The sequence below is a fragment of the Eublepharis macularius genome, chromosome 3 (genome assembly GCF_028583425.1).
Source record: "Eublepharis macularius isolate TG4126 chromosome 3, MPM_Emac_v1.0, whole genome shotgun sequence".
In the NCBI taxonomy this organism is placed as follows: Eukaryota; Metazoa; Chordata; class Lepidosauria; order Squamata; family Eublepharidae; genus Eublepharis; species Eublepharis macularius.
Window position 1 is genome coordinate 96167377 of NC_072792.1, and position 19300 is coordinate 96186676.

The 19300-nt window shown below is 47.9% G+C and overlaps 1 protein-coding gene across 5 annotated transcripts in view; it reads left to right on the forward strand.

Moving 5' to 3' along the window:
• SETD4 (SET domain containing 4) overlaps positions 1-19300 on the forward strand; it is a 57683-nt gene that overhangs the window by 18593 nt on the left and 19790 nt on the right. For 4 of the 5 annotated variants that reach the window (XM_054974808.1, XM_054974807.1, XM_054974809.1 and 1 more), the window contains 5 exons: positions 10-184; positions 805-886; positions 2204-2284; positions 2419-2542; positions 15216-17415. In XM_054974808.1, coding sequence (XP_054830783.1) covers positions 10-184; positions 805-886; positions 2204-2284; positions 2419-2542; positions 15216-15350 — 597 coding nt within the window. In that variant the 3' untranslated portion in view covers positions 15351-17415. Of the gene's footprint in view, positions 1-9; positions 185-804; positions 887-2203; positions 2285-2418; positions 2543-15215; positions 17416-19300 lie in introns of those variants that run through there. The other variant, XM_054974810.1, reaches the window with a different exon arrangement.

Consider the following 19300-nt stretch of genomic DNA (forward strand, 5'->3'; position numbering starts at 1 on the left):
CACCTCAAGGTGAAAGCTGCATTTAATGAAAAGACACAATGCTATGAAATAAGGACTCTTTCACACTGTGCAAAAAACAAAGAAGTATTTATCAACTATGGCCCTCATGATGATCAGCGTCTCCTTCTGGAATATGGTTTTGTTGCTGCCAGTAATCCACACAATAGTGTGCATGTTGGGACAGGTAAGGTTGTGGTTTGGTCTGGAAGGGTATTATAGGGGCTTAGTACAGTGGTGGTTGTCACTCACTGGGCTTTAAATTCTGCTGGTTCCATAGTGCACCAACTACCAGTGCAGCTAGCCCTGCAGTGTACTAACCTGGCTTTAGGTTGGCTTGCATGATGTGATCATAAACTACAGTGTCTTGGACAGGGTGTCTTTTAAAAATGAGTAGGGCTTTGCTCTTTGAAGCAAAATGGGGCAGGTCTTTGACTATTTATTTGTTTAAAATATTTATACCCTGCCTTTCCTTTGGGGCTCAAGCCAGTTTACAATTCCAAATTTAAACCATACCCAATTTAGTAAAACCCCATCAACCTCCCCTAGCAAATAAAATAGTTTTACCGTGCCTTCTAAAAACTTCTAGGGGTGGTGCCCCCCCCTTTCCACAAGGAGCCAGTTCCACAAGGTGGGAACCGCTACTGAAAAAACTGGTTTTTCATTCCGTATTGTGGCATGAGGTATATCGGCAGCATGAGCTCTTCTTCTGTGGTCTGGGCCTTTGTTTCCACATTATTATGGTGATATTGGTGGGAAAAACACAGTGAATCATCTTACTCACTTTAAATATCTGTTTTTGTGTAGATTCACTTCTTACGTACCTCATTCCAGAAGATAAGCAGAAGCACACGAAAGTTTCCATTTTGCAAGAGCACAAACTTTTAGAGTAAGTATATACATCCACGCAATATTTGGGTTTAAAACAAAAAAATATTTTTTCTGTGACCTTGAACTGTGCTGTGTCTTGGATTTAATGAACATTACTGTGGACAGATTTCTTTCCTAAGCATGCAACTTTCTTGCTTCCACTCTCCTGAAGACCCAAGTCCTGCCCCCACAGTGCTGCTCTAGGGGGGCAGGGGGACCACAGAAAGAGCATAGTGGGGAGTTAGATGTCTGAAGTGGGAGAGGGGGAATTGGCAAAAATCACCTTCTCCCTTCTGCCATGGAAATATTCTGGTGGCTCCAGGTCTGAAACTTTCATCATAATATTTGTGTTAAAAGCATAGTGCCAAAATAATTCTTTAAATTTGGTTATTTGTTGCTTCTCCAACACAAAGAAGAGGGCCATATTTATTAACATGGTGAAATGCGAGTATTTATGCTTACATGCTATGTTACATGCGAGTGAAATGCGAGTATTTATGCTTACATGCTATGTTGACAAGATTTCTAGATGCCAAACTGCAATTATGTGAATTTTAAACTTTCTATGATTTCTTGGTCAGGTTTTTCTCACCTGAGTTTGTATGTGAGACTGTTTATTAAAAAGAAGATCCAAGGCTTGGCTTTTCAGATTAAAAAAAATAGTAATACTTTTTGTTTTGATTCATTTTTACATTTCATAACCATAGAAATGAGTGTTCCTGAGAAGAAATATGAAATCTGAAAAAGAGAAGGGACAACTGCCCTCCTACCCTTTCTAAACGGAGATCCTGTTCTTCCAGCCTTGGTGGTTTGGTCTAAGTTGGAGAACAGGAGAAGCAGTTAAAATAGAAAAAGAATGCTAAAAGTCCTAAGAAGATAACTAGAAAACTGACAGTCCATGTAGTGTAGCAACCATTTTCCAACAGTGATGAGTCAGATGCCTCTAAAATGCCTACAAACTGGGCATGAAGATGACACCCTTCCTCTTTATATGTTGCCTGCATCTGGTGTGAATGTGGAGGTTCTGTTTAGCTACAACATTTGTTACTTTATAGTGTGCCTTTCTTGTTGAGACTCAAAGCTGATTACAGCATATAATTTCACAATGCATTCAGACAGCGTAAGACATGTGAACCATGTGATAGCTACAATTGCTCTCTGTAAAGCTTTCCATCATAGAACTTTCAAACATACGTCTTCCTTTTAATAATTTATCATTTGCTGCTACTGAATATGTAAATTGATAGAAAGAAGCAGCCACTTTTTGCTTTTTCTTTTGTACTGTTTGAAAATACCAGTTTGCATATTTCAGTGATTTGCCTTTTTCTGTTTCTAGCAATCTGACATTTGGATGGGATGGGCCCTCTTGGAGGCTTCTTACAGCTCTCAAACTGGTGTGTCTTGAAGAAGACCAATTGTAAGTTCTCCAGTTATTTGCTGAAAAGGTCTGTTACAAAGATATACCAGCTTGTGTGCCATCCATTCACTTTACTGGTAGCCTTATGTTGTAGTCCGAAGTGTGATGCGTTTATTCAAACATTTTGGTTGTAGTACTTCATGGAAGAAAGTGCTGCTTGGTGATACCATTTCAGAGATGAATGAAAAGAAGAGTTTGGATCTTGCAACAAAAATATGTACATCACTGATAGAGGAAACTCAGCATGTCCTTCAAAAGGTATTTTTATTCCACTGTAGCTCAAGGACTGAGAATGTTTAATGGTATATTGAGTACATGTACAATGAAATCTAATACTGTATTTAAGACCCCAAGACCATTAAAATCTTCCCAAAGCTTAACCTCCCCCACCATGCAATATAATAGTATGGTACATACAACAAACTAGTATGGTATGTACAACAAACGGTGAAACAAAACTGGGTCACAGAACTAGAGACACAGTATGGTGTGCACAATGAACAAAGCAATGATAGCTATCTAAAGTAGCTATCCTATTATAAAAAGGCTGTCCTGAACAATTCCGTTTTGCACATTTTGTGGAACACAGCCGTAAACATACTTCTTTAATATGATATGAAATATGATACATCCCTTCAGATCCAGCTTTGCTTCCAGATGATCTTGGCACTTCCCTCAGACAGCATATTTTTTCATATATTTTCAATCCCAGTTTGCCATGTAATTTCTCCAGAGTGGCTTACAAATAAAATAAATAAATATGTAAAAACCACAATTCAAGACTTCACTAACAAATATAAAATGGAAGTAACTTATGTGCTTAGAAGAAATAAACAAAAGCAGGAGCTGGCAAGGCGAAATTTGAAGTAGTAACTAAATTAGGCACTGAGAATATTGGGAAATACTTTAATTTTATTAATACTTTTAAAATCATTTAGTGTAGGATACTCATCAAGCAGCTTACTTATATGTCAGATTTGCAGTGCAATCTTATGGCCGGCCGTAACACCAGCGTGGCAGTGGAGGTGGAGCTGCGGTGCTGCTCGGCTGGATCCCGTGCTTGCAAAGTGCAGAGGCGGTGGTGGCGGCAGCAGTGCAGAGGTGCAAAGCAGAAAAGTCAAAAAGCATGGTGGGTGGGGTGGATGCGTGGGCGCCGCCAGCCACAGCCAACAGGTGCCGTTCCCAGCTAACTGCCGGGGGAGGGGCAAGGAGAGGCGCAGCCAGTGGGCAGCTCGTGATCCAGGGCAGCCTCCAGAGCAACAGGCGGACAACGCCCATGCCAGCACACCGCCCTAGCCTGTGGCTTGGGTAAGGGCTGCAATCGACACGGAGGGGGGTTGGCATGGTTGGGGAAGTCGCTGCTCCATCCGCTCTCCGCAGCAACAGGCTGGTGGTGGCTGCAGGCCAGCTACTCCCACAGCTCCAGAGCAGAGTGGAGAAGAGGGGGCGGGGATGCTGGGGTGGCGATGTTCTGGTATCACCGTTTCTGGTCGGCCAGACAGGAGCAAGCATGGCAAAGTCTGGAGTGGGCGGATGCGTCATTGGCGGAAGCACCCACCACCCCTCTGGCTGTTCACCCCAAAAGGCTGTAGTCACCTGGTAGCTGTCCCAAGCAGGGTCTGGGGCACTGGCCACCCCTGTGGAGTTCAGCATCCACTGGCATGCCACTCATCCAGATGCGGGCAGACCGCCCACTCCCCCCCAGTATGTGCCCACAGACCTGCTGGCAATGGTCTGTCTCCGAACCCTGGTACATCATCCTACTGGACCGCGGGGAGCCCTGAATCAGGCAGCAGACACCTCCGACAGCATGGCCCATTCATCGAGTGGCGCCTTGGTGGTGGGTTAGCCATATCTGGCCACCAACATGCCAACACATTGGCCCCAGCCCAAGGCAAGGAACACAGACGCTTGTGGCACAGAACCTGGCTTTTATTATTTCCGTTCACCCCAGTTAGGGAGAGTCTGGACGGGGAGGGGGGTAGGGCTGTGTGGGGTAAGGGGGAGGCACATTCGGGGAAGGACCAGTCCAGAAGGACAGGCGGCTAGGGTTCTGATGATGGCCCAGCCTTCGCTTCTCCAGCCGCTCCACAAGTCTCTGGGGCCAGCCGACGCCATTTCGAGGATGGGCCCGGACGCAGCTTCTTCTCCCACTCATCTGCCTCCTGCTGCGGCGACCAAATCGAGAAGCCATGCTCCATGTTGCTGCTGTCATCCTCTGGTGGATATGGAGGTGGCACTGTGGAGGGCTTGCAATCAGGACCCCAGGCCCTTGCCAGGGCTGGGCTGCCAAGGGCCCTGGTGCCCGCAACAGCGAGCCTCCTCCCCCCTGCATCAGTCGTCTTCACGGGAGACAGTGGTCAAGGACCACAGCTGGCCCAAGCGGGTGGGTGGCCATGCAGAGTGGGGGATGGTTCCAGTCCCAGCAAGGCGACCCACTGCCCCCTCATTCTTGTGCCTCCCCCCTGCACTCACCCCACTGCACCGCTCGCCCCTTGGTCACAACTCTGTGGACTCGGTCAACGGCTTCTCACCACCGTTCGTCCCAGTTGCCTGCAGAGGGAACCTACAGCAGGGCAGTGAGGAGGGGGAGGGTTGTGTGCCGGCGCCCACTGCTCCTGCCAGCCATTGCTGTCCATCTCTGTCTGGCAGAGGCGTCAGAGGAGCCGAAAAGGGCGCGAATATAAGGGATTAGAGGGGCAGTCCCCCGGGGCCAGGGGCCGCATGACCCGCCCTCCAGCACCGGCCACCGCACCTCTGCCCATTGATTGGCAGCCAGCCAGGCGCCCCGGAGGGGCTAATGCCCAGCACAGACACGGGGATCCCGCTGGCCTCGCCGTGGAGGGAAGGACAAGTTGTGCGGGGCGCTGGACACGGGCACGTACATGTTTCTGCCTACCGCAGGGGCGCTCTCGGGGCTAGTGGACTCTTAGTGGCCATGCCCGAACGTCCATGGTGGGAACTGTGCAACGTGCGCGGGAGGCTGCCACCATTCCCTCGCCACTGCAGTGGATGCCTGTCCCGTGCACCTATATGAAGCATTCATACGGTGTCTTGTCCGGCGAGGACAGGCGCGGCCACTCTGGCATGCGAGGCTGGGAGAGATTTGCCCTCAGGGGCCCCTACCCAGTGTCAGACTGTGGCTTATTAAAAGTTGCAATCCAGACTATCTCTTGCAATTAGACATGAGTCCATTGATTTCAAAAGATTTTACTGAATATAAACAACCATTATAGTCCACTGACCAAGATGCAATATCTTGGCTGGTACACGGATGTTGTTATGAATGACAGGCAATAGTTAAGGTACAGAATAGCAAAGCCCAGCATTTCCCATCCTCCCCCCATAGTTCTCAAAACAAGCGGCTTGAAGCTGAGAGATTGAAACTTTCCCAAGGCTGGAAAGGCTGTAGTCAAAACATTCCTCTTCTTTGAGATAACTGTTACAGGGTTGCTTGTCACCTGCAAAAGAAGAGCTTAAACACTGACAGGATTAAAATGGAGTCTGTTTGGTTAGATCATACAAGGAACATAGTCAGACCTGACATTTCTGCCCCCTCTAAGATGCCCTTCCCCCAGGTTTGAGAGGGTAGAGATTGTGGAAAGATTTTACTACTCTAGGAGCATGAACATGAATAGCTTCCACCCACTCATCAAATCCAGAATCAAAGTCCTTCCATCTGATAAGATAAAACAGTTTATTACGTTTGATTTTAGAGTCCAAGATTTGTTGTACTTCATAATGGATTTGGTCATCAATTAAAAAGTTGGAATGGGAGGAGCACGGGTATGCCATTGAGTTGCTGGGGGGACCTTTTTTAACAAGCTGATGTGGAAAGTAGGATGGATGTGGCGAAGGTTCTTTGGTAAATCAAGTGCTACAGTCACTTTGTTAATGACTTTATGAACAGGAAAAGGTCCTAAGTACTTCAGTGCTAATTTACGGCTGGTTTGAGCGACTTTCAAATTTTTTGTAGATAAGTAAAAAAGGTCTCCTGGTTGCAATTCCCAGTCGGCTGCACAATGGCGATCAGCGTATTTCTTATAGTCCTGTTTAGCTTTGTTAAGATGTTGTTGAATGAGAGTCCATTGTTGAGCTGCCTCCCCCCACCATTCTGAAACATCATTGGAGGCTGTTGCGGGGGGAAGAGCTTCAAAAGGAAATGGTTTAAAGTGATAGCCATAAACTACTTTGAATGGCGTCTCTCCGGTGGATGCATGTACACTGTTGTAAGAAAACTCTGCTAGAGGCAATTAATCAATCCAATTGTCCTGTTGAAAATTGATGTAGCAACGGAGAAACTGTTCTAATAATTGATTAGTTTTTTCCGACTGTCCGTCGGTTTGCGGATGGTGGGCGGAGCTTAAACCTTGTTCAATTCCCATGAGTTGCATAAGCTCCCACCAGAAGTTGGCAACGAATTGTCTGCCTCGGTTGGATATCACCTTTGATGGAAAACAATGAAGCTTTACAATATTTTTCAGAAATATATCTGCCAACCGTTTTGCCGAAGGCATAGTAGTGCAGGGAATAAAGTGGGCTTGTTTTGAAAATAAATCCACTACGACCAAAATACAGGTGTGGTTTTTTGAGGGGGGAAGATCTGTGATGAAATCCATCGAAATAACTTCCCACGGTCTATTTTAAGGGGCTGTAAAAGTCCCGGAGGCTTGCCTTTTCGCGTTTTGTCGCTGAGGCAAATGGGACACGAAGCTACATATTGCGAAATATCTTTGCGCATGCCTGGCCACCAAAATTGTCTTTGGGATTAAATGAAGGGTTTTTAAATATCCGTAATGGCTAGCTGTTGGGGCGTCATGACAGCGTTGAAGTACTTCTTTTCTTAGACTATTTGGTACATAAAATCGATCACCCCAAAGCCATTCCCCTTGTGCAGATTGGATTAGTTTCTCTTTGGGTACCTTCTCCCCCTCCTTTTCGACTTCGCTTTTCAGTTTTTGTCTCCACCCCTGATCTGAGTGAGGAGGTTGTGTTGTGCGGCTGCACGTAGTAACCACACACCCCAGTTGGGTGGGCGAAAATACTGTGTCTATTGTCTCCTCCCTCTTGCTTTTGAGTTGGGGCATGCGCGAAAGGGCGTCCGCTAGGAAATTAGTTTTGCCGGGCAAGAATTTGAGGGTGAAATTGAATTTTGAAAAGTATTCTGCCCATCTCAATTGTTTGGCGTTGAGTCTCCCGAGGACTGCGTAACGCTTCTAAATTTTTGTGATCTGTCCAGACCTCAAAAAGATAGCGGGCCCCTTCCAGCCAATGTCTCCAAGTGGAGAGCGGCGCTTTTACAGCAAAGGCTTCCTTTCCCCAAACATTCCAATTTCTTTCTGCTTCAGAAAATTTTCGGGAGAGGTATGCACAGGGTTTGAGAATATTGTCCGTCCCCCGCTGCAGGAGGACGCCCCCAATTGAGGTATCGCTGGCGTCCACCTGTACTATGAATGGGCAATTTTCATCTGGGTGTTGCAGCACTGGTTCGGATATGAATTGCTGCTTTAACTGGTCAAAGGCTAGTTGGCATTGTGGTGTCCATAATAATTTTGCCTTTGGTTTCTTTGCTTGCTCCCCCTTGTCTTTGGTTTTTAAGAGTTCTGTGAGGGGGAGAGTTATTTGGGCAAAGTTTTGTATAAATTCTCTATAGAAATTGGCAAACCCCAAAAAGGATTGAAGTTCTTTACAATTTGTGGGGGTTTGCCAGTCTTGAACTGCTTTCACTTTGCCTGGATCCATTTTTAACCCGTCTTTTGAGATGCAATATCCCAAGTAATTAAGTTCAGTTTTGTGAAATTCACATTTAGACAATTTGATGGGTAATTTATTACACATGAGAGTAGTTAATACTTTTTGCACCAAGTTTACGTGTTCTTCTTCCATTTCTAAGTAAATTAACACATCATCCAGGTAAACAACTACTCCTTTATATAAAAATTCGTGCAACACTTCATTGATCATGGACATGAAAACCGAAGGGGCCCCGGACAAGCCAAAAGGCATAACTAAGTATTCGTACTGCCCTAAGGGCGTATTGAACGCGGTTTTCCACTCATCCCCCTCTCTTATACGAACGTGAAAATAAGCATCTTTTAAGTCCAATTTTGTGAAGATCTTACCTTGGGCCATGACGTTGAGTAGATCTCTGATGAGAGGTATGGGATAAGCGTTTGTGGAAGAGACTGCATTAAGTCCTCTGAAGTCTGTGCACAGTCTTAGCCCTCCATCGTTCTTTTTAACAAACAGTACTGGTGCAGCATGAGGGCTGTTTGCTGGTCGAATAAATCCCCTTTGGAGATTGGTGTCAATGAATTTTCTGAGTTTCTCTCTTTCATTTGGGCTCATTGGATAAAGTCTACCTTTAGACAATGTTGCTCCCAGGATGATTTCCACTGCACAATCTGTTCTCCTCTGGGGACGTAAGGTGTTGGCCTCTTCTTCGGTGAAAGCTTGCAAATAGGCTCTATACTGTTTCGGAATTTGGTTAATTTCCTCCTGCGTCAGGAGTGCTTGTTATATGAGAGTAGGGTTGTTGCCCCAATTTTGGTCCCAACAATGGGTTTTACAGCTGTCTGTTTTGAAGGTGATGCTTCCAGCTGCCCAATTAATATCTGGGTTGTGATCCCACAACCATCTGCTTCCCAAAATCAATGGGTATTTTGCTGTAGAGCTAATTACAAAGGATCTTGTCTCCCAATGTTGACCCATGCCTGTGATGACAGGTACGGTTTCGGTAGTTACTGGATTCATATTAGTGCCATCCATCTGTTCAAAAATGACCGGATTTTCAAGTTCTTTTATTGGGAGCACTAATCCATTCACTAGAGCTGGTGCAATATCTCTGGAGCACCCAGAGTCGATAAGCGCTTGCACCCGAATATGAGTCTTTCGTTCAGGATTAACTAATGTAACAGGTATGAATAGTATGGACCCTTGAGGTCTATCCGCTATGGGAACTGACTGAGTTTTGATCTGCCGTTTGGGTCCGTTTACGACAGATCCATTTCGTTTCCCGAATTTGGACTTTCGGGTGCTTCTTCAACGATTAGAGCGGTTGGGTCAAAGTCCATAACTTCCTCTAGCTCTAATCCTCTTTCGGGAGGATTTCTTCTGAACGTACCTCTCCCTCGCGAAGTTCGCGGAGCGGGCGTTGGGCGGGACGGCTGGGGAAGGGTGGCAGGGGTTGGACGCCTTGGTGGGAATGGAGTTCTCTGCACAGGCCGGAGTGGACATTGCGCTGCAAAGTGACCGCTTTGGCCACAATGTAGACACAGTCCTTGTTGCCATCTAGCATCTCTCGCTCCTCTAGCTGCGTATACTGTCCCTCTGCCCCCTCTAACAATTATAGAGGTTCGCCGGTGGCTGGCCGCTTGCTGTTGCTCAACCAGGCGCACTTCTTGCATTCAGTTCTCTACTTCACAAGCTAGTTGAATCCAACCCAAGAGTGTGGGAGGATTATCTTGCATAAGTGCTCGATCTAACAGTCTGGGATTCATGCCTTGCTTGAACATAATTATTTTGGTGGTTTCCTCACACCTTGGGCATTTGGCAGCTAGCTGTCGGAATTTTGTAACATAGTCCCGAGCCGACATGCTACCTTGCCTGATCGATTGTAATTCCGTTCGGGCTCTACTTTCTTCTAGTGGGTCTTCGTATTGCGCTCGGAGTGCATCTACCAAACCCTGTAGGGAATCTAATTCTGGAGCCCCCAAATCATACAAGGCTACATACCATTCCGCTGCTTTTCCTTGCAGATGAGATGCCAAATGCTCGATTTGGCTCGCTTCGTCTCCGAACAAGTGTCCCCAATGGTTGAAAAATTGTAGTGCTTGTACTAGGAAAAATCCCAACTTCGAGGGATCTCCATCGAAAGTAGCTTCCAATTTTACCCATCCAATTGGTAACTCTTGTGGTCTGGCAACCGGTGCTGGGAGTGGGTAATATTGTACAGGTACCAGTTCTTGCCTTGGCTGCCAATCGGGTTGGCGCGGGAGCGGATGCATCGGAGGATACTGGGGCCTTGGTTGCGGGATCCCTTGGGGTCTCGGTATTGGAAGAGCTTGCAGCCTCGGCTGTGGTCTCTGCGGTCGCGGAGCTGGCGGGCCTTGGGGAGGTGGACCTCTCGGTCTTGGTGGTGGCGGAAGCCTAAGCGCTGGAAGCCGTGGGAGAATAGGCTGTTCCCTCGGTGGCGGTGGAAGTACCGGAGCCTCATCTCTTGGCTGTAGTGGTAATCCTCCCGGGATGATCGGCTGCTCTTGAGGCTGCCCCGGCGGCTGTTCTTGGGGCTGCAGCGGCTGTTCTTGGGGCTGCTCCTGCGGCTGTTCTTGAGGCTGCTCTAACGGTGCCTCTTCCTCCCCTTCCAGAGGTCCTCCCGGTTCATCAGGGGGAAGTTCCTCCGGTCTCTCATCTGCTGGCTCCTGTGGTGGTTCCGGTGGTTGTACCGGTTGTTGCTGATCGTCAACGGGTATCAGCGGTTGCTCCCTCGGGATCATAGCCTGCAGGGCCACCAAACTTTGCCCAACAGCTCGATTGGAGGGGCCTTCCTCTGATCCCCCTACAACAAGTACGGAGAGCAAGTGAACAGCATGTGCTAAGCTCTCCTCCATGCTACCAAGTCTCTCTTCTAATACTTGTACACGTTCTGGGCCCGCCATGCCCCCCCCGATTCAGCATACTCTTGAGGAGTTTCTTTGGGGAGTTGTGTAGTTTCCATATATTCTGTGTAGGATGCTGTCGCCCGAGGCCAAGGCCGAATTTCTCCCATGCCCTGAGCTCCGTTACCTTGTTCTGTTTCCATTCTCCCCGCCAATATTCCTTTGGCCAATCCGGTCACTGCCGAAATTCCAGCATCGACTGCCAAAGTTCGGCTCTGCAGTTGTATCCAACTCTGTTCGGTTGGCTCGCGTTGCCCCATCCACGGGGTACTTTCCGCGTAATCCCAACTCATCACGTCACGACGGAAGGTTTCCCACATCTGGGTACTCTCCAAAGCTCTTCGGTTCCACTCAATTTGATCGGCCTCTCGATTCCAGTGGTACCACGGCTGGCTACTTGGATGCTCTGGTATCGAGCCGATACTCCGTTTCCCGTCCATTTGTGACTGGGTAAACACCGCACTAGCTCTCCTGTCCCTCGTCTCTCGCAGCCTCGAGCCCCACTGCCTCGGCGTAGGCAGCGATATTAACGGTTCTGCCGCCGCCCTGGGCCTAGTTTCGGCTCCAGCAGGTGCAAGGGTAATCAGCGCAGTACGTCTGGACTCCGTTCCTCCCTGAATGGGTCTTGGGGGTTCCAGTCCTTCCAAACCAGGGGAGGTGTAAGGATCAAACAAAGGGTCCCTGTTGGGATCGGCCTTGGTATCCGTCTGCCCCAGTTTAGGCATTGGAACAGATGTGATTCGTAACAAAATGTCAGACTGTGGCTTATTAAAGGTTGCAATCCAGACTATCTCTTGCAATTAGACATGAGTCCATTGATTTCAAAAGATTTTACTGAATATAAACAACCATTATAGTTCACTGACCAAGATGCAATATCTTGGCTGGTACACGGATGTTGTTACGAATGACAGGCAATAGTTAAGGTACAGAATAGCAAAGCCCAGCATTTCCCATCCTCCCCCCATAGTTCTCAAAACAAGCGGCTTGAAGCTGAGAGATTGAAACTTTCCCAAGGCTGGAAAGGCTGTAGTCAAAACATTCCTCTTCTTTGAGATAACTGTTACAGGGTTGCTTGTCACCTGCAAAAGAAGAGCTTAAACACTGACAGGATTAAAATGGAGTCTGTTTGGTTAGATCATACAAGGAACATAGTCAGACCTGACACCCGGATCCCCAAGATCAGTGCCACCCTTGCTGGATGGGGAGGGCACAGGGTGCGGAGGCTGGGCGTGGAACAGGCAGGGGCATTTTTGGTGCAGCACCTAGACGGGCAATGAACACCTGCTTCACCTGCTGTATTCCTCAGAAAGGGGGTGCTTGTGATGCCCACCAGCGATGGGGGGCCCACCATGGCTGGGGGAGGCCACCTGGGCCACCCACCCTGGGCAAGGAGAACATATGGCGGATAAATGTCAGAGCAGCCTCAGATGGCCAGGATTCAGGCAATTGGGGCAAGCGGGATAGTCCGTTGCTGCCCTTGTGGGCGGGGCAGACAGCAGCACCACGGGTAGGATGGGGCCAATGACGTATAAGGGGCTCATCGGCTCAAGCTGGGTGCTGGTAGCGGTCCTAGGTGCTGATTACAGTAGGTGGCACCAGTAACAGGGAGAGCCAGTCGCCACCCAGCACCACTCCCTGCTCCTCCAAACAACCGCGCCTTGTTAATCTGGATGCCTGGCTGGTGCCCCACAGGTGTGGCTGCTTGCCAGGGCTCCACGGGATGCTGGGCATGGAACAGACCACAGGGGCAGCTCCAGGAAGCCAGGATCAGGCCCACCATGGGGGTAACTGAGTCATGGGGCCGTACCACTTTAGCTGCAGCTGCAATTGGAACGCCCCTCCCCAGGGTTGCAGGACCTCCTGTCCGACACCTGGCAACCACGTGCTGCCCTGCTCGTATTTTCACCAATGGGGCCAGGGTTCATGAGAGCTGACCCCATTCCCACCCATCTCCCACCCCCTGGCCCCGGCCACCCGCTCCCTCCGCTGGCCCTCGGCACCTGAAATGCAAGGAGGGCACAGGGCAAGTTGCTGAGAACAGACAGACGGAAGCAGCTTGTGGCTCAACCTTTATTGCACAGCACGTGTTCCAGGGGGCATGCGGCCTCATGCCAGTCCGGGACCCCCGGAGAGGGCTGTGTAGGACATCTGAATGCCCAGCGAGTACCCACTCCCTGCCCGGCCAGCTCAGTGCCATGCCCACTCGGGGGCAGGGCAGCAGGCAGCACCGCCATCTGGATAAGCTCTGCAGGCAGCGCCAACTGGCAAAGTTGTCTCAGCTGCGTCGCCGCAGCCAGAGCCATGCCCCACGCTTCTCCTGACAGATGGTGATATGCCTGCAATAGAAACAAACAAATGAATATCCAACTGAACAGGCTTTTGCCATGCCATTTGCAGCCGAGTAGGGCTCCGGAATGGACTCCATGCATGAGACCAGCCTTCAACGAGGACCTCACTGGTGCAGTGCGTGAGCAGTTGTCAGGTGACCCTCCTCAATAGGGGTGCTGCGTATTGGCAGTCGGCCTGTCAGGGAGTAAGGCCAGGGTTACATTGCAGTCCTTTGCAGAGTCACTGTGGTCTTAGCTCACTGAAATCAATGGGTTTAGACCGCAGTTACTCTGCATAGGATTGCGCAGTTAGAGATCTGTTGGGACTCAGGAGGCACGTCCATCTGGGCGGCCCCTCCTCTGACCTGGCCACCTGCCCAACCTGGCCATGCCTTGCCACCTGGGATCCATCCCACGGCCAAGATGTGGTTGGAGGCCGGAACCCCAAAGACCCCGTCAGCCACTGTCAACCCCAGCACCACTGACATAGACTGCTGCCACCCCTGCCGAGCGCCTCACTGGCAAGCCCTGGCTGTGAGGAGGGGGTGGAGCTTCAGCAGGCTCTGGTGCGGCAGCCAGGTGGAGGGGATCCCTGAGCCACCCCCACCCCACCCCGCCTCACCTGGCTAGTTTCTTGACTGGTCCCATGCTAGGATTCAATGTTTAGGTGACCTAAGGGTAGAAGTAGTGGGATAGGGTGGACCACCCAATATTACAGACTGTGCCCAATCACCACTGTGTGACAGCACCACTCAACCAAAATCCCACAAAGTTCTCCCCTGTGCAGTCAGACACCCCCACCATCACCGCTGGCTCTCCTACCTCGCAAACAAAGTTCCCACACCCTGGGGCAGACCAGCAGAGCCTCCGGCCTCTTCCCCACTTACCTGGCCATGGCCGGCACGGCCAGATGTTTTGAAGGGTGACAGCGGGGATTGGGCGTGGTGTGGTGGGCTCACCCACCACGTAGTCGAGCCCAGATTGGTCCCCGCCTTAGTCCTATTCCTATGTGCTTTCTCGTCACGGGGGCGGGGCCAGGCACAGAGGGACGGGCCTAATTCCTCCTGAGCAATGGGCCCCTATGGGTTACGCCGCCTTTTTCTGTGGCGTAGCTCTTTTGCGCCGCTAGGGGCGTTCCCACGCCTGGAACAGCTTAGGGAGTGAACTAACTCTGGCCCCACCCTTCAGCCCATCCCTTCCTGCTCCAGAGCAGGGCCCTGCGCCGCTTCTCCGCCTCTGTCCGCCCGCCAAGCGTTCCCGCCACCAGCGACCCAGCAGCAGTAGCACGCCTCGTGCCACTGCTGGTGGAAGGGCATTTGCACCCACGTAGGAGCCAGTTCCACTGGTGTAAGCCTTAGTTCTTTCCCTATGCCCTTTCCCTTCCCCCCTTTTAGGACTGAGCTGAAAAAAAAGTAATTCCAAATGTGTAAAATTAATATTCAAAATACCATCAATAAACTAAAACCTTAACAGATAGAAAATGAAGGGACCAATAATGAAAACGAACGAAATCTAGAAGTAGCTCCCATGACTCCCCCTCCCTGTAGCAGAATCCAAAATCGAATGAAAAACTCAGATCCACAAAATCCTGATTCCTCAGCCAACCTCACATTAACAAGTAATTCCCAATAAATAAGCAAAACCAAATATTTTAGGGAAAATAATCATTTGAACCATCTTCCTGACACATGAAACTGGTGGAATAAGGCAGATCTCAAGGAATATAATCTTGATGGATCATCTTGTCACTCGTCAAATCTTCACTAATGGCACACTAACTGGAGCCTCTCTAGGTAATCTAAATATGCACATCAGCTCGTGTTTTAAACACAGTGTTCACAGTGCTGTCTTTTATTTGCCCATATTTTCAATAAGTCTGGATTTTTGTGTAAGTATGTTATAATGGCTGGTGGAGTTTATTAATAATAACTTTTTACTTTCTAGATTTCTATTTTGAAAAGGGATTATGTACATCTTGTAAACCAACTGACTTTAGTAGAGGCATTACATATGGAAAATCTAAAAATCTTACTGCTTTCAGCTGAGAATTTTCAACATTTACACTGTACAGCAGTTTGACCTCCTTGGAACAGGATAGCATTTTGGAATATAATATTTGGAGCACAGTGATTTCTCTTAAGCATGGAGTAATGAAGAGCTGGACAGAATTTGAGACTCTCTGGCCTAACTCGCTACAATAAAGGAGCTTACTTATCAGATAAGGTCTCTTTTAATACAGAAATATGGTCATTTGTATTATGATAGTTGGCAATTGTGGAGCAGGAAAGTAGGAAGGACACTGTGACTGAACAACTGATGGAGGAATTCAAATCAAGCAAATTAGAAACAGGTGATCAGTTGTGATTCTATAACTAAGATCTTACCTCTCAGTGATTTCACACAGATGACAAATTTTAGGAGCTCTCTCAGCCCCACCCACCTCACAGGGTGTTTTGTTGTGGGGATACTATAACATACTTTGTAAACCACTCTGGGTGGGCATTAGGTTGTCCTGAAGAGCGGTTTATAAATCAAGTGTTATTATTATTTTATTAAATTGGGCTAAACAAATTGTTTTAAAAATATTTTTTGTTTATTAAGCTTTGCTGAACATACTATAGAATAATTTTCTAATTAATGGAAAACAGAATGTTAGCCTGCTATTTTTCTAGTGTGGATCACTGAAAGTCAAAGAAGTCTGTGTCCAGAAGGGCTGATATAATAACTGACTCCCTCTTGTTCCTAGATTCTAATTTTACTGAAGGTATCAGTGTCCGCATTAAATCCCTCCCTCTCCTGTACGCAAAGAATCCTTCCTTGTTTTTCTTCCTTTTCCTGTATGGTTTAAGTGCATGGAGGTGAGTCGGGTCCAACCCACTGTGGCCCATCTGGTCAAGCCAGGTATTTCCCAAGTAGAACACTGGACTGGCGGCAGCTGTGAATAGCACTGGTTTCTCTAGATACCTCTGGCTAGGGTTGCCAGACGGGGTCCAACCTAATACGGATCCCGGAAAGAGGTGAGGTGGAACTTAAGTTTTGTGCGCGTGCACATTCCTGGGCAGGGTAATGACATCACTGTAGGAAGTGACACCATCCCGCTGACCCCCCATTTCCTGCCAGGCTGGCTGACCACTCCTGAGTGGTGGCACGCCACCACAGAAGACTACCCAGGTGCCTGGAGTGGCAGGCCACTTTCCTGGCCTGGTGGCAGTGCCACTCAGTTGCAGGAGGCTTGGTGCTAGGCTGGGCAACCAATGGGGAGGAACTGGGCCTGGGCCAAGTGTCTGGTATTTAAGGGATTGTTTCCCGGGACAGTCCCCCCAAATACCAGACTGTCTAGGCCCAAACTGCACACCTGGCAACCCTACATCTGACCCATCTTCCTTTCTTTTGCTTTTGTGCTTGCTTGTGTCACATCTCGTATTACAGTTTTGTAAAGTAGGGTCATTCTGTCTCCCGCGAGATGAGCCTGGGTATGTTACATGGTAAAGTTAAAGCACTCCAGTACCACAGACCCAGCAGCTGCAGCAAAGTCACCTAATTCAGATAGGCCTTTCTTGTAGTTGTCAAGCAGATTTACATTGTCAGAAAAACAGGAACAAACATTAGAACCTACGGACCAGACTTAAACACAGCACTTTATGGTTATTATTCTATCGTCGCCATCTGAGGAGGATGTTTTATTGTATGATATGTTTTAGGAGTATGTATTTACTGTATGATATGTTTTAATGCCTATTTATATAATGTTTAAATGTAATATTTTATTGTTTATTCGAATAAAGAATTATCCCACAGTAGTTATTTGAAGATGTGACACAGGCACCATGACATCACTTCAATACATTGCCTGCTGGTGGTGGCAGTTGCCAGGCACCAGCGATCTGCGGGCAATAGGTCACACCACTGGGAGTTTGCCCACTGCTGGCGCACAGCTGGGATCCGTATTATATGCTTTAAAAATGGTGTGGTCAATTTGACTACAATTACATTTCTGTGCGGTTTTGATGTTTTAGTTTTGATATTCTAGCTGTGTCACCTGCTACCTCATTTTGTTGTTATCTGTTCTTCACTGCACTATTGCGTTCAGTATTGTAACAGTTAAAAATGATTGCTTTGTTAAAAATTAAACAGTTTTACAGATGCCCGTGTCTTATACTTGTAAAAACGGTGGGGTCACTTTTGACACCAGTTATATTTCTGAGGGGTTCTGATGTTTTCAATGAGGGGTATTTTTGACCCCCATGATGGATTTTTCCTGCATTGCTATGATGGACTCCCCCTTCACTCCCCAATTGTGTGGCAGATTTTCCCACCATGATTCAGTTTGCCTGCTTTCGCTGAGCAGTCTGAAGCTGGGCTTTTTAGCTTTTTATCCCAGCCCAGGAACTTGATGGGGAGAAGCAGGAGCCCTCTTCCTTCCTAAACTGATAGAAAAAACATTCTAATTTTGCTAGTTCCATCTACCTGGTAAAGTTTTCTTTATGAACATGAGCCCTAGAAACGTCCAAAACTCCCAAAACAATTCACTTTTTACAGATGTCATTAGGTCTGCTCCATGAAACATGGTACCATTGCTGCACCTAGGGAAAATTTTTCCCAGTCTTTAATAATTTGTTGTTTGAATTATTAATGCTCTGAAAACAAATCCAAACGTATATCAAGAAGGTCGTCTTAATGGCTTGTGCATTGGACTTCATTGACTACTCTTGTCAATTTTTTTCTTCCACGTTTTGTTGATTACATGAACAGTTCACTGCTGGGCCAAACACAAGAAATCATGAGTTTCTTCCATCTGTCTATATGGGTTTAACAAGCAGCTGTTTAACAGTCCAAATTTAAGCTGTGAGCTCTGGAGCATTGCTGGCATTGCTAGTCTGTGTCCTATGCGAACTTAGAGGAGGGGACCCACAAAGACTTGAGGGGGACATCTCATTTTCCCCACCCCCCATAGTCTCTCCTTTTCCTGCTTCCTTCTCGTTTCCACCAATCTTTGTCTGACTCCCTGTCTTCAGCTTTCCCAGGGGGCTCTCCCCTATGGCCCAGTTGTGTGGTGCCAGCTGAGCCAGGTCCAGATGTGTGATGGGGTACCTGCAAGGACTTGTGAGGGGTACTTCACTTTTCTGTATATTCCCTTCTTCATGCAATTACTTACCCTCCTGGCAGCCTTTCCCTACATCCTTCCCAGAACAGCTTACATCATTCTCTTTGCTTTTGTATTATTCTCACAACAACCCTGAGCAGTAGATTAAGTTAAGAGTGTGTGACAGAGTGGTGATTTGAACCTTGGTCTCCCAGATTTTTAAGATTTCAGATTTTTCTGCAAACCTGGGGCATTTTTCATGTGTGAAGGAAGATATGTCTTGTTCGTTCATGGCTCCAGTCTCCAGATTTAAGTATACACAGATCAGGGCTACTTGGCTATTAGTATATTAGATTACTCTCCTGCCCCAAATATACAAGGAACTGAGGACATAGCAGTTCCACCAAATTCCATAGTAACCTGCTGCAATCTACTGATCATAAAGTGACTCTGACTTTCCTGCCATGTCAGCTATATATGGAAGGGGCCACTCTGCCTGTGCCCATGGCCAGGGTATAACATGGGCAGAAACAAAGGAAATACAAACCCCTCTTGTAGTCTGGGCTTTGGCACGTCCAGTGTGAACTTATTCAGGGAGCTCTGTGGGTGCCATTTCAACTCTCCTGCAACCATGTTCCTTTTGACCAGGTGGATATACACAGAAGTGACCCTGGACACTACAACCACATCACCCACATACAGCCACAGCTCACTTAGGAAACCTCAACAAAATGGCTGCACAAGAGTTCAGGTAGGTTGGGCTAAGGAGCAGTAGCATTTCACCTGGCAAGCAGGATATAGACCTGGCTGCCTGGCAGCAACAAGAGAACACATGACTACTCTTTCATAGAAGCATTCCTGTCATTTCCCTAGCAACTCCTATGGAAAAGCACCCATGTGGCTTTTCCCATAGGAAAGGATGCTAGCAAGAAAGCAAAGGTTACCT